Source organism: Somniosus microcephalus, chromosome 14, assembly GCF_052327205.1.
Source record: "Somniosus microcephalus isolate GS21.2 chromosome 14, FLI_Smic_1.0, whole genome shotgun sequence".
NCBI classification, from domain to species: Eukaryota; Metazoa; Chordata; class Chondrichthyes; order Squaliformes; family Somniosidae; genus Somniosus; species Somniosus microcephalus.
This window is the reverse complement of record NC_141000.1, coordinates 5,853,757-5,878,675: the sequence shown is the minus strand read 5'-3', so window position 1 is coordinate 5,878,675 and position 24,919 is coordinate 5,853,757. Positions and strand designations below refer to the sequence as shown.

Genomic DNA, 24,919 nt, shown 5'->3' with positions numbered 1-24,919 from the left:
TAGGACCAGAGGGTGATCTCTGGGAGGAGGTGTTAGGATCAGAGGGTGATCTCTGGGAGGAGGTGTTAGGACCAGAGGGCGATCTCTGGGAGGGGGTGTTAGGATCAGAGGGTGATCTCTGGGAGGGGGTGTTAGGATCAGAGGGTGATCTCTGGGAGGGGGTGTTAGGACCAGAGGGCGATCTCTGGGAGGAGGTGTTAGGACCAGAGGGTGATCTCTGGGAGGGGGTGTTAGGACCAGAGGGTGATCTCTGGGAGGAGGTGTTAGGACCAGAGGGTGATCTCTGGGCGGGGGTGTTAGGACCAGAGGGTGATCTCTGGGAGGAGGTGTTAGGACCAGAGGGTGATCTCTGGGAGGGGGTGTTAGGATCAGAGGGTGATCTCTGGGAGGGGGTGTTAGGACCAGAGGGTGATCTCTGGGAGGGGGTGTTAGGATCAGAGGGTGATCTCTGGGAGGGGGTGTTAGGACCAGAGGGCGATCACTGGGAGGGGGCGTTAACGTTCTGCGCTTTCCCAGCAAGGAGCTGACTCACACGGTGACGGCAGAAAGTCAGAGAGCTCTTGAGAGGGAAAGAAGCAGAAATAGAAAGAAGCAGAGAGAGAGAGAGAGAGACTGAGGGAGGAGGCGGCGTCAGTCAGTCTGTGAGTGCAGGCTCGGTGCGGAGCGGACTTTGGCCAGTGTTGTTGCCCCAGCGCTCGGGTGGATGATGTCCACAACGGAGGAGAGCCGAGTGGCCGCGGTGACTCCACTGAAACTGACCGGGCTGGTGTGCGTGGTCCTCTCGCTCTGTTTGGACGTGGTGGCCTTGCTGAGTCCAGCCTGGGTCACTGCCGACAGCCACTTCTCACTGTCCCTCTGGCAGAGGTGTTTCCGACCGGGCTCGGTCCCCGACAGCGAGTGGAACTGCAACTGGGCTCTGGACAGCGGTAAGAAGGGAGACTCAAACCTCGCAGGGGTAGTGCCTGGTATCCGGGACAGGAGACTGAGATCGAGAGAGAGAGTGTGACTAGGCTGTAGGGACAGACAGAAAGATAAATAGGGGAATGTCATACGGACAGACAAGAGTAATGGACACTGTTACAGAAACCGAGAGGCAGATAATTACTTATTGGATATTTGAGAAATAAACTGGAACAGTGTTATGCGGAGTTAAATAGCAGAATGTTAGACCGACATAAGATGAATAAATCGAGAGCTTTGTAGGGACACAAAATAAATATCTGAAAGTGTCAGACAGATAGAGTTAAATAGAGGGGAAATTATATAACGAGAAAGAAATGATGCACAGGTGTTTAAGACAATTGGGAGAAATACTAGATAGAAATATTAACATTTAGAATTAGCCACCATAAGGACACGTACAAGGAGAGATATCATATAAGGAGGAAAACATAAGGATTGTGTTATGTGTTGACAAAATACAGACATCCGCACAGAGACATCTTACATATGAACTTACTCACAGAAACATATAAGATTGTGTTAAGGCAGAAACTGATATGCATTGTGACATGTTATAGACTGACAAACACAAGACACACGTTGGGACATACTCTATACTGACAGAAACAGACATATACACTGGGACATGCTCTATACTGACAGAAACATAGACCTATACACTGGGACATATTATATACTGACAGAAACATAGACATATACACTGGGACATGCTCTATACTGACAGAAACATAGACATATACACTGGGACATGCTCTATACTGACAGAAACATAGACATATACACTGGGGCATGTTATATACTGACAGAAACATAGACATACACTGGGACATGTTATATACTGGCAGAAGCATTGACACAGAGAGATGTTCTATACTGAAAAATTAACATATACATTGGAACATGCTATATACTGGCAAAAGGATTCACAGAGACATGTTATAGGGACAGATACACATTGGGGCATGTTGTTTACAGACAAAAACACAAGCAAACATAATAGGACATGTTATATTCTGACAGAAACTCAGACATATGCGCATATTAAATCCAGACCGAAATTAGATACGGGGATACGTTATGTACTGATAAACACACAAATGCTATATAATCAGAAATAAACACATATTATAGGGTGATATATACTGACAGATATTCAGAAATTGTGAAATTAGACTAACAAATAAAGACATAAACTGGAAGAACTATACTGACAGAATGATTGGTGGACGCACTCGGCAATATTAGACACTGACAGAAATAAAGATAAAAATAAAGATAACAACCAATATGACAACATGTCTAACAAAAAAAGAGGAAATTACCAGGTGCTGATAGAATCAGTAGAGACTTACAGAAATCAAACCCATCAACAAAGACTGAGAATCAGACTGACACAATTCCTGCACTAACTATACATCTGCACATGCAGTTCAAGTGAACACTAATATTGATCTTATATTTACCCTGTCAGAGAGACTGAGAGAAATAAAAAAAGGGAGACCGAAAGGAAATGGAGATAGCGAATGGCATGAATACAACACTAAGACTGAGAAAAATACAAACACAGAAATACAGAGATTGAGAGAGTAACATTAGAATAAGAGAGAAACGCATAATGTGAGAAAATACAGAATGTGAGAAAATACAGAATGAATGAGAAATACAGAATGCTAAGAGACACAAAATGCATGAGAAATGCAGGATCAATTTAAAATAGAGATTGAGAGACATATGAGTGAGCAATAGAGACTGAAAGAAATAGCGAGAGAAAAACAGAATGAAAATAAAATAGAAATACAGAAGATGAGAGAAATAGAGAGAAACAGAAATAGAGACTGAAAAATACAGCAAGGCGGATGGAGAAATACTGAGATGCGACTGACAAACTCAAAAGCAGCGAGAGAAACAAGACAGAAAGGGCAAGATTTATACTGCATGCTTCATGAACTCAGACTGGTGTGAGCTGGCCTGCTAAAAGGGGCTTGACACTGTAAGACTTTAGTGTGCTTGGTAGTTTTCTAAGTTATTCTGCCACTTTTTTTGATTTACAGTCAAAACCTTCAACACAGAAGTGAAAGTATAAATGCAGTTTAAATTGTAAAGAAAAATGATCGTTCTGACAGTTTTATGTGTGGGCTGCAAAATAAGAGCAGCTTAAGAGAAATAGAGGGTGATTCATGACAGGAATCCAGAAAAAGAGTGAGGCAATTGGTGGTAATAAGTGCAGACAATGGGGACAACATTCCCACCGCTGCAGCTTCTATTGTCGTGATGTATTTGCTGTTTGTTTCTGTAATTTGTATCTTTATTGTGGTGAGTTGTCAGCAAGTCTGTGCAAAAATACATCCCCTTCACAAGGGATCCATTCATGGATCACAACTTCAATTGCCCCTGCTTTATCTTCCCCTTGTTTTCATTTCGCCTTTGCTCGGATGTTTATCAACAATGCATTCATCAACAATTGATGTGGGTCTATTCATGAATCCGGGGGGTCACCGGTGAACGATGAAGGTTTGCTGAGGCCGAGTTTTCTGGCCCTTTCCCGGGCTGTCCGGGTGTTAGAGACATCAGACAATGTGATGGGCTTTAGTCGGAACAGTGCGGCCCCGGGAGACGGGCCATCTAAATAGTTCTCTCTGTTATTTTTGTAAAGGCTCGTGTCTGGTAATAAAGTCCCAGTTGGGGCGTTAGTGGAGCCTATTTATAAAATATGGATCATACACTCTAGATGAAAACGTTCAATTGCTGGGGGGGGGGGGGGGGAGGGGATGAAAGGAAAGCAGCTTATTGCCAAGCTGTGGGGAAGAGGCCACCCTTCCCACACAGGCTCGTTCCTCGGAAACTCCTTTTAAAGTCCGATTTGTGCCGAGGCCAGTTAGTGATCCTCACACACGACGCTTTTGTTTATGTAAAAAAATCAATTACAAAATTGCTCTGGCGAAAGAAACGCCGGGAAGCTGCGAATTAAAGCGAGCCGGGGTTGGTGAACTCTGCCCATCAGTATGCCTGTGGACACGGCGCTTGTTTCCGGACATTTCTCACATGATGTTTTGCGGGAAATTCTGGAGGATTCCCTTTTGTATTTAGTTTAATGAGGAGCAAATTCGAGAAAGGGAATCCACAAACTTTTATCGGTACAAGAAGAAATTTTCGTAAGCTTCTGTCTGCACTGGGATGGTAATTATTGTATTAAGTATTAAAGGAGTTTAATGAGGTGTGGGGTATTGGGTTCCAGCGCTCTAATGGGACCTGGATCTGACTCCACGCCACGATTTGGGGATGTTTCCAGTGAGGGTTGTTACATCACACAAAGCACATTGCAATAATTTGGCACAACTTAGCGGTCTCAGAGGGGACACAGTGATCGAGTGCGACAATAAAACATCCTCAGTGCAGGGAAAAAAAGTATTCTTCTGTAGTTAGGTCTTGAAATTACGCTGTAGAATGCAAGCTAACATAGAAAGTGGCACTCTGGACAAGCAAGGGTTTGTATGTTAGTATCCCAAGGCATAATTTCAAAGGTATTGTTCAGTTGTAATCGGAGTTTTGCTTTGCGTCTGAGCAAGGACTGCTCTAATGCTTACGTGGCATGAATGAACGTCAGAATGAACAAAAATAACATTTTTATAAGTTTAATATTAAATGAGTTCACATTATTGAGATTGCACATCTGAAATAACAAATATTACAGATTCATTTATTGCAACATCCATGTAGAAGATGCAAGTTGTTGAATAAATAGCGGATGCAACAGAGATGAAATATTCCATAACTCAATCATCAGAACATAAGTTATGAAATCATGAGTGGGCTGTTTCAAGGCTGTTGGTGTTGTGAAACGTTTGAATCTTTCAACCCTTTCATTGTTGTCAGGTACATGGAATTCTGCAAAGGTGGAGCAGTACTTGACAGCCCATGTGATAGCATCAAACACAACCATTGCTCAGGACAGCTGTACTGCAGTTTTCAGTGGGTGTTATTCAGGTGTTAACAGAGACACAGCAAAAATAATTTCAAGGGAATGCGAGCCCTGAAATTGTGGGAATCTGTTGTCAGCATGAGGCCTCGTCGTGCGTGAACATGAGCTGTGATTTCAGGTATCTTAGCTTGAGGCAGGATGAAAAAAGGACAAGGGAGGTTGTGCTGCTGGCTCGCATCAATTCAATTCAATTCAATTCAAATCGCTTTATTGGCATGACAAGGTACATCTTATGTTGCCAAAGCATCGAAAAACATTTATGGTTGAACACATAAATACAGATCTATCCATACAGTGTATAAACAGATATATCCCTGAGTGTATAAATATACATTCATATAATTTGTATATACTCTTTTCTTATATTTAGTGGTTGTCCCTCTGTTTATGGCAAGCTGTAACATAGTGTGCCACTAAGGTTACACAATTTCTCTCTTCCCCTAGTAGGTATGGGAGTTTTTGGTCATCATTCAAATTTCTGAATTCCGGGCATATTTTTGTGAACTTTGGGTAGAAATTCTCCCTTATGCCCTGATATTTTCTACAAGCTGTGAGGAAGTGCATCTCTGTCTCCACCACTCCCTGACTGCAGTGAGAGCATATCCTGTCCTCTCTTGGTAGCCGGGTCTGCCTGTGTCTACCTTTTTCGATCGCCAGGCCTTGCGAAGAAGGAATGATGTTAATGAGGTGCCATGCTGAAATTTGCATTGTGTGGTGAGCTCTGGCCCAGTGATCACCTGCCCTAGGTGAAAAGGGCACATGACTAATCCACTGGCCTGGCCTGGCATGCTGCAATTCAGTTATTAAAATGAAGTTATTGTTAACAAAGTTTAATCAAAGCTTGTATTTTTTAGAAGACGCTTTGATATTTAATTCCATTTAACTCCCTGCATTCATTTCTTTTGCGGGTTAACTTTACTACATTTTTATACAGTTAGTTGTTGCTGCAAAAGTTTTGCAGAAAACAAAGTGCTTAGGATGGGAATTGTTTTACGGGTTCCTATCATGCTCCATGATTTAAATGAGGAGGACTAGTTCACGAGGGGATGATAAATGCAGGCAGAATGACACCTGAGGAACTATGCCTGCAGCAATCACCACCCTGGGAGTTGCACTGCCAGACCACTGTAATCTTAAGTGGGCATGTCAGCGGAGAGCTGTCTGCACTGCCATCACTTCGCAGGAGAGGCTATCACTGAGCTGTGCCATATGCTCCAGACTGACCTGCAGACAACTGCTAGAACCAGGAGGTCTCTTCTCATAAATATAAAGATTATCAAAGCAGTGAGCTGCAATGCCGCTGGTTTCTTCCAAGTCACAGCCGGGGACATGTGACAGATCACCCACTATGCAACGCAGGATGCCATCAAGCAAGCGACAGATGCTGTGTTTGCAACGGGCAACACAAACACACTCATTAGTTTTCCTGTGAAAAGGTGGCATAAGCTGAAGGGGGAACAAAGACAGGATTTCCAAGAGTGCAGCGTATGGTAGATGACACCCATATGGGCATCAGGGCTCCTCACATCAACCTTGTGACCGAATGAACAGAAATGACTGCCACTCAGTTAACGTGTCTTAACGCAAGTCAGTATCTGTTATTCATGGTACCTTCATTATGCAGAAGTCAAAGATGCCCGCACTATTTGAAAGCTCACATAGATTGGATGACTAGCTGCTGCGGAACTAAGGCTATGCTTAGCAGCTGTGCTTGATGCCGCACCAAATCCTGACGAGGTTCTTCCACGAATACTGTGACTGGGGCAACTGACACCTTAGGCTCCAACTTACTGAGAAGCCCCAAGCAAAAGCAGAACATACATTAAGGTATATGGTTCATCCAGAATTAATGTGGGGCATACTGCTGACATGTGGAAGCAAAGATTCTGCCTTTGGGAACGTATGGGTGGGGTGCTTCTTTCTAGCCCTGCAAAGGTGTCAAATGAATCACCATCTGCTGTATGTAACGGGCAGGATTTTCATTGAGCCGTGGAGTCGGGATTGGAGGCATGCGGGGGGTTAAAATCCCGAAATCAGGGGTCCCGACACCATCCCGCACCCAAACCCGCCTCCATGCCAGTTTCAAAGGAGGTGGGTACCCAACCCGCACTGGGACCCGCCTCCCCGAGGCGGGAAGGGATTAGTGCCAATTAACTGCCCGTTAACAGGTAGTTAACAGGCAGTTTTTAGCCTAATCCCTATTTTTAAGGTTGAAGTGTGGGATTCCCGATGGCTCCAAACCACGGCAAGTTAGAGGAGGCGGACCGTCGGGTTGAAGGACTTGGAGGGGTCGAGATGTCGGTGTTCAGGTGAGTGATGTGTGCATGAGTGCAAAGGTAAGTGTGTTTGGTGTGTCTAAAGTGATTAAAGAAGTTTAGATTACCTTTTCTTACCTTTTCAGCCTTATTTCCTTTAGGTCTCAGGAGTCCCTCATCTCACCGGCACAGAAAGCAGAATGGCTGCGAACTGTCAAAAGTGACAGCCTTCAGCTTTCTGTGCAGGAGAGATTTCTAACTGAGTCTGTGGAGAAGGACTCAGGTTAGAAGTAAGACGGTCAGTGTTTGACAGCTTCAAACAGCTGTCAAACGCTGATATTTCATCTGTCAAAACCTCTTGACAGATGAAATTTCAGTCTGTGACGTCACCTGTTGCCGGGTGGCCCTTAATTGTCCCGCTGAGCCCGCTGGGCGGGCTCAACAAGGTCAATCAAGTTAAAATCACGTGGATTGGCCGCATCTCGATGGAGGCGGGACTACAACCCCAAAAGTTGTAGTCCCGCCTCCTACCCGACTCCTGAATGAAAATCCTGCCCAACGTCTCTGTGCGAAGAGGGGTCATCATGCAGCAAGATGAAGAGAAAGCCCCCCCATGCAGCAGTAGCTGAGGTGAGGGACTGTAGCCTCGATGTTTGGTGCAGCACTCAATGGTCCGGGATTTGCGGTCGCGATGACGGTGAACCGGCAGCACTCGCCGTCATTCCACCTTTGAAACTGACCGCAACTTCAGGATTGGGCGCATGTGGAATTCCCAAAGTTGCGGTCAGTCATTGACAGCTCCGAAACAGGCTGCGCTGTGCCCCCCATCCCCCACAGAGCCGGCACTCTGTGTAATCAGCCAAATTATTGAAACTGATGAAAACTTTGGCTCTTCCGCAGTAAATACACTTTTAAATCCCCCACTAAAAGTTAGACCCAAAGGGATTAGGTGTAACTGGGGGTTTGACAGCGTTATTACTGCTAAACAAATGTTAAGGGCCTGGAAAACTCATTTTAATTTTGTGCAGTGTGAAATTTGTCCATTTTAATAAACATTTAAATTTTTAAGAAACTTTTCAAAACATTAAAAAAAAATCTTTTTAAAGTTTGTCCATCTTTATTTTTAAAAAGTTAGAATTTTAAGAGCTTACTCACTTCCCTGTTCGCTGTCCGTGAGTATTCTGCCTTTTGATTGGCTGTTTAGACAGCCTGTTGACATCACAGTAGTTCACACAAAGGGATCCCCACTAACTTCCATTGATTTGAATTGAAGGTCGGAAAACCCAAAGTTCTCAACGCAGGGATCGTGAGATCCTTGTGTGACGTGTGTTTCGGGGCCATCAGCGAGAGCATTCGCTTCATTTCGCCGCGGACCGCAAATTCCTGGCCATTGATAACTGTTCCCAGTCATTTCCAATTCGGCCCCTGCTCAAATTTAGCAGATGAATGAAACACCACACAGTGAACCCAGGAACTGCATGCTGTGCATTTCCATCTTGCCAGCTTACAACATCCTACTTTCAGCTGTAACCTTAACAGGACCTTTCCCAACAGAAGTAGTCCATGCTAAGAATAAGTAAAGCGCTCAGTGAGTGGGAAGAGCAAATGTTCTGGCAGGCTGCCATTACGTAGTGCGTGTCTCAAGGGACAGAAGTGGTTTTATACTTTGGGTGCGGGGTCATGAGAAGGCATGCTATAGTTAGAGCAACATCTGAGAAGGCAGTGACTATCAGCATATCTTTTTAGGCAATCCCTTGGAACCGAGAATGACTTGCTTCCACATTAAAAATGAGTTCTCAGGTGACTGATGAGTCCAACGTGGGACCTACAGTCTCTGTCACAGGTGGGGCAGGCAGTGGTTGAAGGGGCGGGTGGGTGGGGTGCTTGGGTTGACGTGCGCTCCTTGCGCTGCCTGCGCTTAGCTTCCGCTTGCTCTCAGCGAAGAGACTCAAGGTGTTCGGCGCCTTCCCGGATGCTTCTCCTCCACTTTGTGCAGTCTTGGGCCAGGGATTCCCAGGTGTCAGTGGGGATGTTACACTTTTTCAAGGAGGCTTTGAGGGTGTCCTTGAAGCGTTTCCTGTGCCCGTAAGTTGGAGTCCAAGGTGTCAGTTGCACCAGTCACAGTGTTCTGGGGAGAACCTTCATCAGGATTTGGTTCATCCGCGCTCGGTGGCTCCCCTGAAGTTGCCTGTAAAGTAGCCACTTTCTCCATGGAGCAGTCCGCCACACAGTGTTGCATAGAGGCTGAATATGCTCTCTGCACATTCGTCAACAACAGTTGCAGCATGTTTATGCTGCCCCAAAGGATGTCATGAGGACCTTTCGGTCATCCATCAACTGTCTTCTGAAGCCAGGCCAACTAGGGTATTGATCCATTGTCCATATATTTGAGACAAGTGTCGGGCTGGAATCCTGGGCGGATACTTTTTTTGCCACTTTGCCTTGCTCTTTCTCATTTGTAATCTGTGCTACACCTGGTGCTTCCTCCTCATGTTCACTATCTAAGTGGTCCACGATGCTTGGATCTGTGGTGCCTTTGAAGTATGTAACACACCTGCTATTAGGTGCCCTGTTATTGGCTGCCATCAGCTGCCTCTACGTTATCCTTTGATAGACTCAGGGTCAAACATGCCTTGAGCCACCTTGTGTCAGCTGCTTTAGATGTGGTGGTCTAGGGTCTATCTGTGTTCGCTTGCATTGGTTGTGAGTAGCCTTTTCTGGAAGAACACACCGCATCCAGATGATATAATAAATTGGCAGAGCTCCCAGACTGCCAGCCATGTGCCGGGTGCACATCCCTTCTTGTGGTGTGTAATCTGAAACAGTATATATATATAGGTTCTGGGGCAGTGCAGATTCAGAGCACCCCTTCCAATCTTTATATAATCTCACTGCAAGATATTTGTACGCCAACCAAAAATTGGTGCTGTGCAGCTTTTTTGCAATTATATAGAAAAGTAGCAAGTTTATTTGGAGACATTAACATGGTACCTCCCTGAAGATGCTGCAACTCACAATCTTGGTCCAGTAGTTCGTTGGTCTAGGGGTCTGATTCTCGCTTCGGTGAAAGTCACCGATTGAAATGTGAGAGGACCCTGGTGCAAATCCTGGACAAGCCCTGCTGTGCTGCTATTTCCCGGCACAGACATGATGGGCCAAATGACCTCCTTCTGAGTTGTAAATTTCTATGATTCTATGTGATGCACACAGTACCTCATATTAATTAAGTATGCAAAGGTGTGTGCAGTGTTTTTGGCATTCCCCCAATAAACATTTTTCCTTATTAGTGTTCAGGGCATACAGACCTGTGTTACTTCATTTACTACTCTACCTCCAACCATTTAGATTGAGTAGATTGGGCCGATACTCTCTGGAGTTTAGAAGAATGAGAGGTGATTTCATAGAAACATATAAGATTCTGAAGGGGGTTGACAGGGTAGATGCTGAGAGGTTGTTTCCCCGGGCTGGAGTGTCTAGAACTAGGGGGCATATTCTCAGGATAAGGGGACGGCCTTTTAAGACTGAGATGAGGAGGAATTTCTTCACTCAGAGGGTTGTGAATCTTTGGAATTCTCTGCCCCAAAGGGCTGTGGATGCTCAGTTGTTGAGTATATTCAAGGCCGAGGTCGATAGATTTTTGGACACTAGGGTCTTATCAAGGGATGTGGAGCTTGGGCGGGAAACTGGTGTTGAGGGCGAAGATTAGCCATGAGGAGCCATATGGCCTATTCCTGCTCCTAATTCTTATGTTCTTATTGGCCCAGAAATTAGGTTCGGGGGCTTGCCGCGTGTGCAAGCCCCCGATGTGCACTCACCCAGCGCGCCGACAGCTGAAGCCTGGGCCTGCTTGGAATTCCTGTCACTGGCCCGGTTCAGCTGCCGGCGCGCTGTGCTTGCCTGATCCAGCGGCGTAGTTAGTTCGATGTGCCGGCTGGGATCAGGTGAGCACTGGGCAGCCAATCAGGGGAGGGAAAACTTCATTCATGAGCTTGATAGTAAGAACTGTCAAACTCATGAAAACTACGGGTGCCCAAAACACCACTTAAACTTTAAATAAAATTTAAAAAAAATCCCACTAATTAAATGAATTATAAATAACTTTAAAAAACTATTTTAAACAATTAATCACATTTTTGAAATTTTTTTTTTTTTAAGAAATCAAGTCTAAAAATAAACTTACCTTACTGTAAAGTCCTTAAAAACAATAAAGCTGCAGAAATTTTTTTTATAATTTTAAATAATAGACCACTTACCTAAGTCCTTACGTCTCCTTTTTACATTTCTAAAAAGTTGAGGCCCTGACACACGGGCAAACCTGTCAAAAAGAAGAAAGTTCAACGCGTGCGCGCAGAGTCCTGCGCGTACGCGTTGGACCACTGAACCCCTTGGAGGAAATGCCGGTTTCCCGCGCATGCGCTGTGCATGCTGAAATCCGGCACTTCCAACGGGCCCACGCGCGAGTACCCCGTCCGTACTCACGCGTTGGGACCGGAATTACTGGGCCATTAACCATGCAACTTGCACTTCTGCATTCACTGAAGGGGGGTGTTCTGCTCCAAAGAGTGCCATCTACCTTTGCTGCATCTCCTGCGTGAGCATCTCCAGTGCCTCCTCTTGAGAAGGGGCTCATGTTTCTCCGAGGCCCCATTGCAGCTTCCACCAAAACATTTCTGAAAATATATAAAGAAACACTTCCCTTTCAGAGCAAGTGGTTTTCCATTAAGAGGTGCTGCCACCCCGCAACCAATTGCTTCTTGTCCAGTTCACAGTGCCTGTTTTCCAGGCAGTGGGGACCTGTTGAAGTTGATGGGAAGGGCTAGCTTTGCAATTTTCAGTGAAACCAACCCTCCATGTTGCCAGCACGGATGTGCATACAAGATACTGTGTGCACTAGGTTATAAATCTCATCATCATCAAGGAACTACTCATGAAATAACGCTGCGCCGTCCAAGGAGTATAAATACTCGGGCGTGGGCCCAGCTTTCCAGGGACATTTTGTAAGACAAGGAACTAGTGAAGTACAACTAGACCTCCATGTTCTGAAACAAGTTGATTAAAGCCTTGCTTTATACTCAAACCAGGTGCATAGTGAGTTTTATTACGTCACACTACACACTATGTATGTAACATAAGTCAATACACTATAGTCAAAGTACTACGACAATTGGGAAAAAATGGCCAATTTGGGGGGGAAAATGTTATTTCATAGTTAAACTTCCCTGGCCTACATTTGGCCACCATATTGGATATCTAATCAGGAATCTAAGATGTACAGTTATTGTTATAGCTGGTTACAACACTATATAAAACTTTTATTTCTATGACATTTGCTAAGTTTTTTATTCCACCATTTTAACACTTTTTCATCTTTTAATTTCCCTGTCAATTAATGTACCATTCTCAGACTGAGAGGGTAAATAATCTGCTCCCACGGATGTGCCGAAGCCACTCCATAAGGAGCCACTGGGAAACAGATGGGAACAGCCTGGGTGATTTAGTGTGTAATGCCGTGTCAGCCGTGGCTCAGCAGTAGCGCTCCTCGCCTCTGAGTCAGAAGGTTGTGGATCCAAGTCCCACTGCAGAGACTGGAGCACAAAATGGCTGATTCTTCAGTGCAGTGCTGAGGCTGTCTTTTGGATGTGATGTTAGGCCGAGACCTCGCCTGCCCTCTCAGGTTAACGTAAAATGCCCCCATGGCACTTTTATAAGGAAAAGCAGGGGAGTTACCCCTGGTGTCCTGGCCAATATTTATCCCTTAACCAGCCCCACTAAAAACAGATGATCTAGTCATTATCTCATTGCTGTTTGTGGGATCTTGCTGTGTGCAAATTAGCTGTCGCGTTTCCTACATTACAACAGTAACTACACTTTAAAAGTACTTAATTGGCTGTAAAGTGCTTTGGGACATCCTGAGGTTGTGAAAGGCGCTATATAAATGCAAGTCTTTAAAAAAAATTCTCATTCCCTTCCAGTTTTGCCTCTACTCAGGCTTGAGAGTATGAACTTGATGTGCAAAATAATTGGTGTGAAGCTGCATCTTACAATTCTATGCTGCAGCAAACTGATACACTGGCAGTTATGTTGTAAAACCACCGGAAATATCTTGTGTTCATTCATTTTATGCTCTCCTCTCTTTCGATCCTCCCCTGTGCCATCTAACGTTCACTGACTGGGACTAGAGGACAGTTTATAAGACTCCCAAGCCACCACCAATCCTGCAGTTGATATAATTGCTTGTTAATGTAAGAGATTAGCTTGGGGGATACTCTGATCCCTCGTCTCCAGCTTTTGCTCTGTGCTCCCTGTCCCAGACGGCATGGTGAAGATCAATTTACAGTGGTTCTGCACACCAATGAACCTCACCTGCCTCTTCCCCCAAAAGTCCTTATTTTTAACTAATTGTGGTAAAATTCTATTTTTTTTAACAGGTGTTCACATCTGATGTTCACATTTTTGTATTTCATTTGCTAGTTACAGTGTATTTTTATATAATAGCGGAAGAAATTCTTACATAAAAAATTATTTAATTATTAACCTGATAAAAAATTACATTCTCAGAAATGGAACATTTCATAGCTGCATGTTATTGTGATTTCCTTAGCGAGTTGTTAATTATGGAAATAAAACAGATATTTTCTAAGTTTTCATTAAAAGAGAAATTTTTGGCCTGATTATCAAGCATCTCTGAGGAGAGATGGCAGTCATCGCTTATAAATGGGGAGCTTTCAAGCATTCCCCATGCTTCAAACAGTTCACAAGGAAACAGTTTAAAAAATAATAACTTAATGCATTTTCAAAAGGTAGCCTACATTGAATACTCAGCGGATAAATAAGTAATACCGTACCACATTTAGCCTACCCATGGGAAAGCACTTTAGAGCTTCCTTGTCATTTTATCATTTGCGGATTGTGTGGTTTTCCTAATCATAGGGTAAACTACTGGCTATCATCTAACTACTGCTGTCCTGTCTCATAAAATATCACAGCTTCCTACCTGTCCTGAAATAGAACCAGATCCATTTTGGATAGTTTACATCCCATGGAAAGTCCTTAGGGACTGCAAGGTACATAGAAACATAGAAGATAGGAGCAGGAGTAGGCCATTCGGCCCCTCAAGCCTGCTCCGCCATTCAATGCGATCATGGCTGATCATCCAAATTCAGTGCCCTGTCCCTGCTTTCTCCCCATATCGCTTGACCCCCTTAGCCTTAAGAAATATATCTAACTCCTTCTTGAATATATTTAATGAATTGGCCTCAACTGTCTTCTGTGGGAGAGAATGCCACAGGTTCACCACTCTCTGGGTGAAGAAATTCCTCCTCATCTCAGTCCTAAACGACTTACCCCTTATCCTTAGACTGTGACCCCTGTTCCTGGACTCCCCCGCCATCGGGAACAGCCTTCCTGCATCTAGTCTGTCTAGTCCTGTCAGAATTTTATAAGTTTCAATGAGATCCCCTCTCATTCTTCTAAACTAGCAAATATAAGCCTAATCGACCCAATCTCTCTTCATACGTCATTCCTGCCATCCCAGGTATCAGTCTGGTGAATCTTTGCTGCACTCTCTCCATGGCAAGAACATCCTTCCTCAGATAAGGCGACCAAAACTGCGCACATCTATGTTGGTGGACTACATCCCAAAACTTAGATTTGAAACTGGGTAATGCATGTGTGTATTTTTAAGCTTTCCCTCTGCCTGCATCAGATGGCCTCTGGTGTTACCTCAGAGGGAACTGTAAACCCACGAGAAACATACAAAACAATTATTGGCAGATTTTCAGTCTGCTATTTTTGCATGTAGCAGATTGCTACTGTACTATTTTTTGCACATTGCAGATTCAAACCTGTTGTGCAAATGCTACAGATTAGCAGATATATTACATGTTTTTTTGCACATATCCAAATTTGTACACTGCTATTTTGTGAATATTGCAGGTTTATGTTACGCAATTTTATGTATGTTAAGGATTATCAGGTTGTTACTTTTTTGCCTTCTATGTTATAGATTGGGAGATTGCTACCGTTGCTTTGCTTCTGGCTGGAGCAGCCATAATTCTCATTGCCTTTCTGGTGGCTTTGATCTCAGTCTGTCAGGGGACCCGTCGGAGATTCTACAGACCTGTGGCTGTCCTGTTGTTTGCTGCAGGTAAATCATTAATAAATCTGAATAGTACACAAATTATATATTTGTATTAAATATGGAGCGAGGGCTTTACCAGTGCGGAAATGATTATCCGTTGCATGCAGTGTTTTCACCGTTTACTTACAACTGAAACTGTTAGTTGATTATGCATCATTTTTAAAACAGGTTTGATTGATTTTCAGAAATGTGAAAACTGAAACAATGTGGAAAAATGGGATATCCTTGAATGTTAATTTTGTTTCCCAATTTTCTTCATGGAGCATAGGCCCATGGGTACCGATGACATTCCGGTACCTCGCCCAAGGGGCCTTTCATAAAGTACGAGCCGAGACAGCGAGCGCCAGCAGGCTATCCAATTGTGGAGGAATCACAGCTGAAGCCATCCTGTCCTCACACAACAGCCCCACGTGCTCCTTTGCAGGAGGAGTCACTGGATAGTGGTCACGAACCTTTGCTAACTTTCAGCGCTGAGGGCTATTATGCTGCCCTTGCTGTTTTCTCGGCTGCGAGCCAACAGTACAAACTGTGCTGCCTGTAAAACAGAAACTAAAATTTGTTCTGAAAAGTTTGGCGGGGATTCCTCATCAGCCTGTGCAGGGCCATGCTCTGTGAGTGCTTGTACAGGCCCTGGTATGGACGGAAACTTTCTGGGCCCTCACCGCCGCCACGACAACACCCCTCGGCTGCACGAACAGGCTTCCCTTGCATCCAGTGTTCAAAAGATGGAAATTGTGCAAAATATATCGGAGGAGCAAGAAACTGGGGGAAATCTAGGCCAGTTTAAACAGGCTAGAGTCCATCACATTTATGTGAAGGAATCTTACTCCACTGACCATAAGCTACTACTTTTTATTTCACACACGTGGTAAAATTATTGAATAAATGTTGTTGCATGGGATTATGGCAGGATAATAGTTGAGCGATGACTTGTGTGAAATTAATTATATACATGCAATGTACATTGTGTGTCAGAAATTATTTTAAGCACTGGTATGACACATAGCAGAAGCACACATTAAACAGCCAATGGGCCAGCTGTGACCTTGCAAGTTAGTTTCTACTGTTGGCCCTCAACAGCATCTGGCCCCACCCACAAGTTGACCAATATTTTCTCGAGAGATCCCCCACCCTCCCCAAGGCTCGCAGTTTCTCAACCCTGTATTTGCAGCGCCAGTGGAAGTCCCATTGAAAACTGTAAGATCCCAGGGATCTAACAGAGAACTTTCCTGACCACTGTGGATTCTTTCTTTTCCTCTTGCTCTTCAGCATCAGTCAGCAAAAGAAAAACCATGAATGTGGCACTCACACCCACTGCCAGCTGGCTGCGAAGGACAGAAAGAGAAAATAAAATAAGAGAGAGAGAGAAAAAGGAAACAAAAGATAAAGAGAGAAAATGGCCAGAGACACCAAGAGCTGGATTTTCATTGAGGAGGCGGGTAGGAGGCGGGACTACAACTTTCGGGATTGTAGTCCCGCCTCCATCGAGTTCTAGCCAACCCATGCGATTTTTACTTGATTGACCTTGTTGAGCCTGCCCAGCGGACTCAGCAGGCCAATTAAGGGCCACCCGGCAACAGGTGATGTCACAGATTGAAATTTCATCTGTCAAGACCTTTTGACAGATGAAATATCAGCGTTTCACAGCTGTTTGAAGCTGTCAAACACTGACAATCTGTACTCCAGGTTAATTCCTTCCTCTCAGGATGATTTAGAGATCTCCCCGGAACAGAAAGCTGAATGCTGCAATTTTTGACAGCTCGCAGCCATTCTGCTTTCTGTGCCGGTGAGATGAGGGACTCCCGAGACCTGAAGGAAGGAAGGTTGTAAAGGTAAGTAAAGGTATGTAAAACTTCTTTAAACACTTTACACACACCAAACACACTTACCTTTGCACTCATGCACCCATCACTCAACTGAACCCTCCAAGCCCTTCATCCTGACGGTCCGCCTCCTCTAACTTGGCGTGGTTTGGAGCCATCGGGAATCCCACATTTCACCAATAAAAATAGGGATTAGGCTAAAAACTGCCTGTTAACTACCTGTTAACAGGCAGTTAATTGGCACTAATCCCCTTCCCGCCTCGGGGAGGTGGGTCCCAGTGCGGGGCGGGTACCCGCCTCCTTTGAAACTGGCATGAAGGTGGGTTGGGGGCGGGATGGGTTCGTGCCCCCGATTTCAGGATTTTAGCCCCCCACACGCCTGCAATCCCGCTTCCACGGCCCAATGAAAATCCTGCAAATAGTAAAGAATAAAGGACAAGGAAGGCCAGAGAAAGCAAGAAAAAGGACAAAGAGAAAGTAAAAAGACATTAATAGCGCTGAAAAGAAAAAAAGTAAAGTGAGAGTGAAAGAGAGACAAAAGGGGAAAGAGAGCAAAGGAAGGAAAATGACAATGGGGGTGTGGTAAACCACTTTATCGTTACACTATAGTTATCACTGTTGTATTGTTATCACCGTTGTATCACGATACGAGGTCGCCTCTTGTCGCGCTGTTATACCTGGGCTGACCACCTCCGACTCCGCCCATGGCTCCACCTACCTGCCCAGGTATAAAGGTAGTCGACTGGCTGGTATTCCTCCTTGTTGGACCCGATCACCCACGAGGGTGGGCTCTGTTATTTAGTCAATAAAAACCTTTAGTTACGTTCTTAACTCGTCGCCTTTTATTGGACGAATTGATAGGTATATCAATTTTATTGACTAAATTTTAAAGATGTCTACTACTGGCCAGCCAGAAGCCCTCCCAGAAGCACAGCCACACCAGCCGGCTTGGCTGCAAGCCCTCAAACCACCGTACCTGGATCTAAACCCACAGGCAGCAAACGCAGCCCTCAACTTCAAACACTGGCTGGACTGCTTCGAATCCTACCTGGAAGAATCCGGCGCCCCGCAGAGATCCAAACTAAGACTTCTGAACGCCCAAGCGAGCCCGAGAGTATACGCACTCATACAGGACACGACTACGTACGAGGCCGCTATCAACCTACTGAAACAGCAGTACCGCAGCCCGGTAAATTACATGTACACCAGGCACCTCCTAAGATCCCGCCCGCAACAGCCAGGAGAGTCTGTAGCTGAATTTTTACGGGCGCTAAGAGCACTCGGCAGGAACTGTGACTTTAAAGCGGTGACGGCTGTTGAAAATACGGAAGATAATATCCGCGATGCCTTTGTGAAAGGCCTACGGTCCGACTACTCACGGCAAAGACTGCTTGAAGCTAAAGACCTCGACCTGGACAAAGCTGAAGCCCTCGCTCTCTCCCTGGAGGTGGCCCATCAGGACCAGGAGGCGTTTTCCAGGTACTGCTCGCGACCCTGGGACTCGGGCCCGACCCCTACCGCAATACCCTTCGCAGCGCCGCCCCCGGGACCTACCTCAGCGTCGGCGTCCCGGACCCGACCGGGCCCGCCACCCCCGGTACCGGCTCCGACATCGGGCACCCGCGATCGGGCCGCCGGCTGCTTCTTTTGCGGCCAGGAGAAGCACCCGAGGTCGCGCTGCCCAGCCAGGAACTCTACCTGCACAACCTGCAGGAAGAAAGGCCATTTCTCTAAGGCCTGCAGGAGCGGATCTTCAGAGGCCAGCAGTGCCTCATGCGAACTGTGGGGGCGGCCATCTTCTTTCACGGCAACTGAGGCCAGTATCCCCACACGTGAGTCATGGGGGCGGCCATCTTTGATCAAGGCAACCGACCCCAATAGTGCCTCATGTGAGTTATGGGGGCAGCCATCTTCTCCGCCATTTTGTCCTACCTCGTGGGAGATGCCATTTTACCCACCACGCCCGACTGCCACCGGGCCCCCGGACCCGACGACCGCCTCGCCCGCAGACGACAACGACTCGCTTACCTACACGCTAGCCTCCGTCACTCTGGATCAAGCCCGCCCACACCACCTGTCCAAGTCGATGATGGACATCAAAGTAAACGGCCACGCCACGACCTGCCTGTTCGACAGCGGAAGCACGGAGAGCTTCATCCACCCAGACACGGTGAGCCACTACTCCCTCCCTGTCCTGCCAACGCGCAACCGAATCTCGATGGCATCGAGGTCCCACGCCACGGACATTAGCGGCTACTGTGCTGTGACCTTGTCGGTTAAGGGTACAGAGTATAAAAACTTTAAACTCCTCGTCCTCCCCCAGCTCTGCGCTGCCGTCCTACTAGGGCTGGACTTCCAATCCCACCTCCAAAGTGTAACCCTAGCATACGGTGGACCCCTCCCCCCACTCACAGTCGACAACCAGCGAAGGTTAAACCGCCCACCGCGTAACACCTGCAGCCTATCCACCCTCAAGGTGCCGCCACCTTCCCTGTTCGCTAACCTCACCCCCGACTGCAAACCCGTCGCTACCAAGAGCAGGCGGTACAGCGCTGGGGACAGAGCTTTCATTTGCTCTGAGGTGCAGCGTCTCCTGAAGGAGGGCATCATCGAGGGGAGCAACAGCCCCTGGCGTGCCCAGGTCGTGGTCGTTAAGACCGGCGATAAAAATCGCCTGGTCATCGACTACAGCCAGACCATAAACAGATACACCCAGCTGGACGCATACCCCCTTCCCCGCATATCTGACATGGTCAATCAGATTGCACAATACCGCGTATTCTCGACCATCGACCTTAAGTCGGCCTACCACCAACTCCCTATCCACCCCGAGGACCGCCAGTACACCGCCTTCGAGGCGAATGGGCGCCTATACCACTTCCTTAGGGTCCCCTTCGGTGTCACCAACGGGGTCTCGGTCTTCCAAAGGGAGATGGACCGGATGGTTGACCAGAACGGACTGCAGGCCACATTCCCCTACCTAGATAACGTCACCATCTGCGGCCGCGACCGGCAGGACCACGACGTGAATCTGGAGAAATTCCTCCGTACAGCCCAACGGCTGAACCTCACCTACAATAAGGAGAAATGTGTGTTTAACACCTCGCGCCTTGCCATCCTTGGCTGTGTAGTAGAGAACGGACTCATCGGCCCCGACCCCGAAAGAATGCGCCCCCTCATGGAGCTACCCCTCCCCCACTGCCCTAAGGCACTTAAGAGAACCCTGGGGCTCTTCGCCTACTATGCCCAATGGGTGCCCAATTATGCGGACAAAGCCAGACCCCTCATGAAGTCCACATCCTTCCCCCTTACGGAGGAAGCGTGCGCAGCCTTCTCCCTCATTAAGGGAGACATTGCCAAGGCCACTATGCACGCAGTGGATGAGTCCATCCCCTTCCAAGTCGAGAGCGATGCATCCGACTTCGCCCTAGCCGCCACCCTTAACCAGGAGGGGAGACCGGTGGCCTTCTTCTCAAGGACCCTACAGGGCCCTGAGATCCGACACTCGTCGGTCGAGAAGGAGGCCCAGGCGATTGTGGAGGCGGTACGACGCTGGAGGCACTACCTGGCAGGCAAACGATTTACCCTCCTTACCGACCAACGTTCGGTCGCTTTTATGTTTAATAACAAGCTGAGGGGCAAAATCAAGAATGACAAGATCTTGAGGTGGAGAATCGAGCTCTCCACCTACGATTATGATATCTTGTACCGGCCAGGTAAGCTGAACGAACCCCCCGATGCTCTGTCACGAATTACATGCGCCAGCGCGCAAAGTGATAGACTTCAGACCCTCCACAACGACCTCTGCCACCCCGGGGTCACCAGACTTTACCACTTCATTAAGGCCCGCAACCTGCCCTACTCCATCGAGGAGGTCAGGACCATAACCAGGAACTGCCAGACCTGCGCCGAGTGCAAACCGCACTTCTTTAGGCCGGACAGAGCAAGCCTGATCAAGGCCACCCGCCCCTTCGAGCGCCTGAGCATCGACTTTAAGGGGCCCCTCCCGTCCTCTGACCGTAATGTGTACTTCCTCAACATTGTTGATGAGTACTCCCGTTTCCCCTTTGCCTTCCCCTGCCCAGACATGACCAGTACCACGGTCATTAAATGCCTGAACGACCTCTTCGCCTTGTTCGGGTTCCCAAACTATATACATAGTGACCGGGGCTCCTCTTTCATGAGCGAGGAACTCCGTCAGTTCCTACTAGCGAGAGGTATTGCAGCAAGTAGGACCACCAGCTACAACCCCCAAGGGAACGGCCAGGTGGAAAGAGAGAACGCGACGGTATGGAAGGCCGTCCTCTTAGCCTTAAAGTCTAAGGGCCTCCCAACCTCCCGCTGGCAGGAAGTCCTCCCGACAGCGCTGCACTCCATCCGGTCACTACTTTGCACTGCCGTTAACGCCACCCCCCATGAACGAATGTTTGTTTTCCCCAGGAAGTCGACTACGGGAACCACTCTACCAACCTGGCTGACCTCTCCGGGGCCCGTCTTGCTGCGAAAGCACGTGAGGGCCCATAAAACAGACCCCCTGGTCGAAAGGGTGAACCTCCTGCACGCCAACCCCCAGTACGCCTACGTGGCTTACCCAGACGGGCGGGAGGACACTGTCTCCTTACGAGACCTCGCACCCTCGGGCATTCCGGAGACACCACCTTTACCCCCCCCCACCACCCCCCCAATTCCAGCCCAGGTAGACGGCATGCCGGAACCCCACGAGCCTTCGCCGACCACGCAGACACCAGCACTAACACCGGATAATGCAGCACCGCCGCTGCGACGATCGGAGAGGCTTACGAGGCCTCCGGACAGACTGACATACCAGAACTGGTAGTACACTTCACCCCGCCGGACTCAAATCTAAACAAGGGGTGAATGTGGTAAACCACTTTATCGTTACACTATAGTTATCACTGTTGTATTGTTATCACCGTTGTATCACGATACGAGGTCGCCTCTTGTCGCGCTGTTATACCTGGGCTGACCACCTCCGACTCCGCCCATGGCTCCACCTACCTGCCCAGGTATAAAGGTAGTCGACTGGCTGGTATTCCTCCTTGTTGGACCCGATCACCCACGAGGGTGGGCTCTGTTATTTAGTCAATAAAAACCTTTAGTTACGTTCTTAACTCGTCGCCTTTTATTGGACGAATTGATAGGTATATCAGGGGGTAATTGTGATTTTGGGTGACAGTATAAAACAGGCAATATCAATTCAGTCGCCCATTCTAAATCTCTTCCGATTTCCATTGCCTTCAATGCCCTGGCTTTAAATCTAACCTGAGAAGCACACCCTCCGACAACACCAGGATGATCTTCCCATTTCCCACCCCCAGGTATCCTTATGGTGCCCCTGAGTGAGATTATTGGTTCCTGAGCCAAATCACGGGCAGTTGGAGCTGGGTTGAGACCGGCCCAAACTTATTTTACATGGGACCTTTACAGCCAGCAGAGGGAAGGGAGCGAGAGATTGCATCTCATCATTCCAGGAGTAAGTCTGAGAAGGGGAAAGGAAACATTATTTGCTATCCACTCCCTTCTTTTCTCTTGATGTAATAGATGTTGTGTTCAGATTATGAAAAATAGAGACTTTAAGATGAATTATGAATTTTAATTTTCCTGATTTATTTCCTTTTTAGTATTTTCTTTAGCATGATAATGGCCCCGATAGTAACTCAGAGGCAGGAAGAGACGGTGGGTGGGGGGGGGGGGGGGCGGAGGATTTGTGGACGGGAGCCCACAGTTTCATGCCTGACAGTCGGCAGATTGACGGGCTGGCCGCCCGTTGGGCGAGAAAGCAGCCGGGGAGCAATCGGGGTGTTTGGATCGGGGAGTGATCAGCATTCTCTGGGTGCGATCTCGGGGGGGTGCGGCTTATTGCGGGGGTCTGATCGCAGGGGGTGCGGCTTATTGCGGGGGTCTGATCGCACGGGGTGTGGCTTATTGCTTGGGTCCGATCGCAGGGGGTGCGGCTTATTGCGGGGGTCTGATCGCAGAGGGTGCGGCTTATTGCGGGGGTCTGATCGCAGGGGGTGCGGCTTATTGCGTGGGTCTGATTGCAGGGGGGTGCGGCTTATTGCGTGGGTCTGATCGCAGGGGGTGCGGCTTATTGCGGGGGTCTAATCACAGGGGGTGCGGCTTATTGCAAGGGTCTGATTGCAGGGGGTGTGGCTTATTGTGGGGGTCTGATCGCAGGGGGGTGCGGCTTATTGCGTGGGTCTGATCGCAGGGGGTGCAGCTTATTGCGGGGTCTGATCGCAGGGGGGTGCGACTTATTGTGGGGTCTGATCACAGGGGGGTGCGACTTATTGTGCGGTCTGATCACAGGGGGGTGCGGCTTATTGTGGGGTCTGATCACAGGGGGTGCGGCTTATTGCGTGGATCTGATCGCAGGTGGGTGCGGCTTATTGCTTGGGTCCGATCGGAAGGGGTGCGGCTTATTGCGTGGGTCTGATCGCAGGGGGGTGCGGCTTATTGCGTGGGTCTGATCGCAGGGGGTGCAGCTTATTGCAGGGTCTGATCGCAGGGGGGTGCGACTTATTGTGCGGTCTGATCACAGGGGGGTGCGACTTATTGCGTGGGTCTGATCGCAGGGGGGTGCGGCTTATTGCTTGGGTCTGATCGCAGGGGGGTGCGGCTTATTGCTTGGGTCTGATCGCAGGGGAGTGCGACTTATTGTGCGGTCTGATCACAGGGGGGTGCGGCTTATTGCATGGATCTGATCGCAGGGGGGTGCGGCTTATTGCTTGGGTCTGATCGGAAGGGGTGCGGCTTATTGCGTGGATCTGATCGCAGGGGGGTGCGGCTTATTGCTTGGGTCCGATCGCAGGGGGTGCAGCTTATTGTGTGGGTCTGATCGTAGGAGGTGCAGCTTATTGTGGGGTCTGATCGCAGGGGGGTGCGACTTATTGTGGGGTCTGATCGCAGGGGGGTGCGACTTATTGTGGGGTCTGATCACAGGGGGGTGCGACTTATTGCGTGGGTCTGATCGCAGGGGGGTGCGACTTATTGTGGGGTCTGATCACAGGGGGGTGCGACTTATTGCGTGGGTCTGATTGCAGGGGGTGCGACTTATTGCGTGGGTCTGATTGCAGGGGGTGCGGCTTATTGTGGGGTCTGATCACAGGGGGGTGCGACTTATTGCGTGGGTCTGATTGCAGGGGGTGCGACTTATTGCGTGGGTCTGATCGCAGGGGGTGCGACTTATTGTGGGGTCTGATCACAGGGGGGTGCGACTTATTGCGTGGGTCTGATTGCAGGGGGTGCGACTTATTGCGTGGGTCTGATTGCAGGGGGTGCGGCTTATTGCGGGGTCTGATCGCAGGGGGTGCGGCTTATTGCGTGGATCTGATTGCAGGGGGTGCGACTTATTGTGGGGTCTGATCGCAGGGGGGTGCGACTTATTGTGGGGTCTGATCGCAGGGGGTGCAGCTTATTGTGGGGTCTGATCGCAGGGGGTGCGACTTATTGTGGGGTCTGATCGCAGGGGGGTGCGACTTATTGTGGGGTCTGATCGCAGGGGGTGCGGCTTATTGCGTGGGTCTGATCGCAGGGGGTGCGGCTTATTGCGGGGTCTGATCGCAGGGGGTGCGGCTTATTGCGTGGGTCCGATCGGAAGGGGTAAACAGGTTTGCTTGGTGGACTGAAGGAAGCACTCCTGCTCCTCATGGCCCACAAGCAGTGCAATAAATGCACTTACCTGATGGATCCAGACCATCTCGCCTCCTTTCATCTGTCAAGTTTCCTGAGGCCCAGG

The 24,919-nt window shown here is 48.0% G+C and overlaps 1 protein-coding gene across 2 annotated transcripts in view; it reads left to right on the top strand.

The window, feature by feature from the left end:
• Positions 1-496: 496 nt before the first annotated feature.
• tmem47 (transmembrane protein 47) overlaps positions 497-24,919 on the top strand; it is a 58,766-nt gene continuing 34,343 nt past the window's right edge. Inside the window, exons 1-3 of one of the 2 annotated variants that reach the window (XM_086006180.1) lie at positions 497-926; positions 15,203-15,343; positions 15,606-17,986. In XM_086006180.1, coding sequence (XP_085862306.1) covers positions 704-926; positions 15,203-15,343; positions 15,606-15,778 — 537 coding nt within the window. In that variant the 5' untranslated portion in view covers positions 497-703 and the 3' untranslated portion in view covers positions 15,779-17,986. Of the gene's footprint in view, positions 927-15,202; positions 15,344-15,605; positions 17,987-24,919 lie in introns of those variants that run through there. The other variant, XM_086006179.1, reaches the window with a different exon arrangement.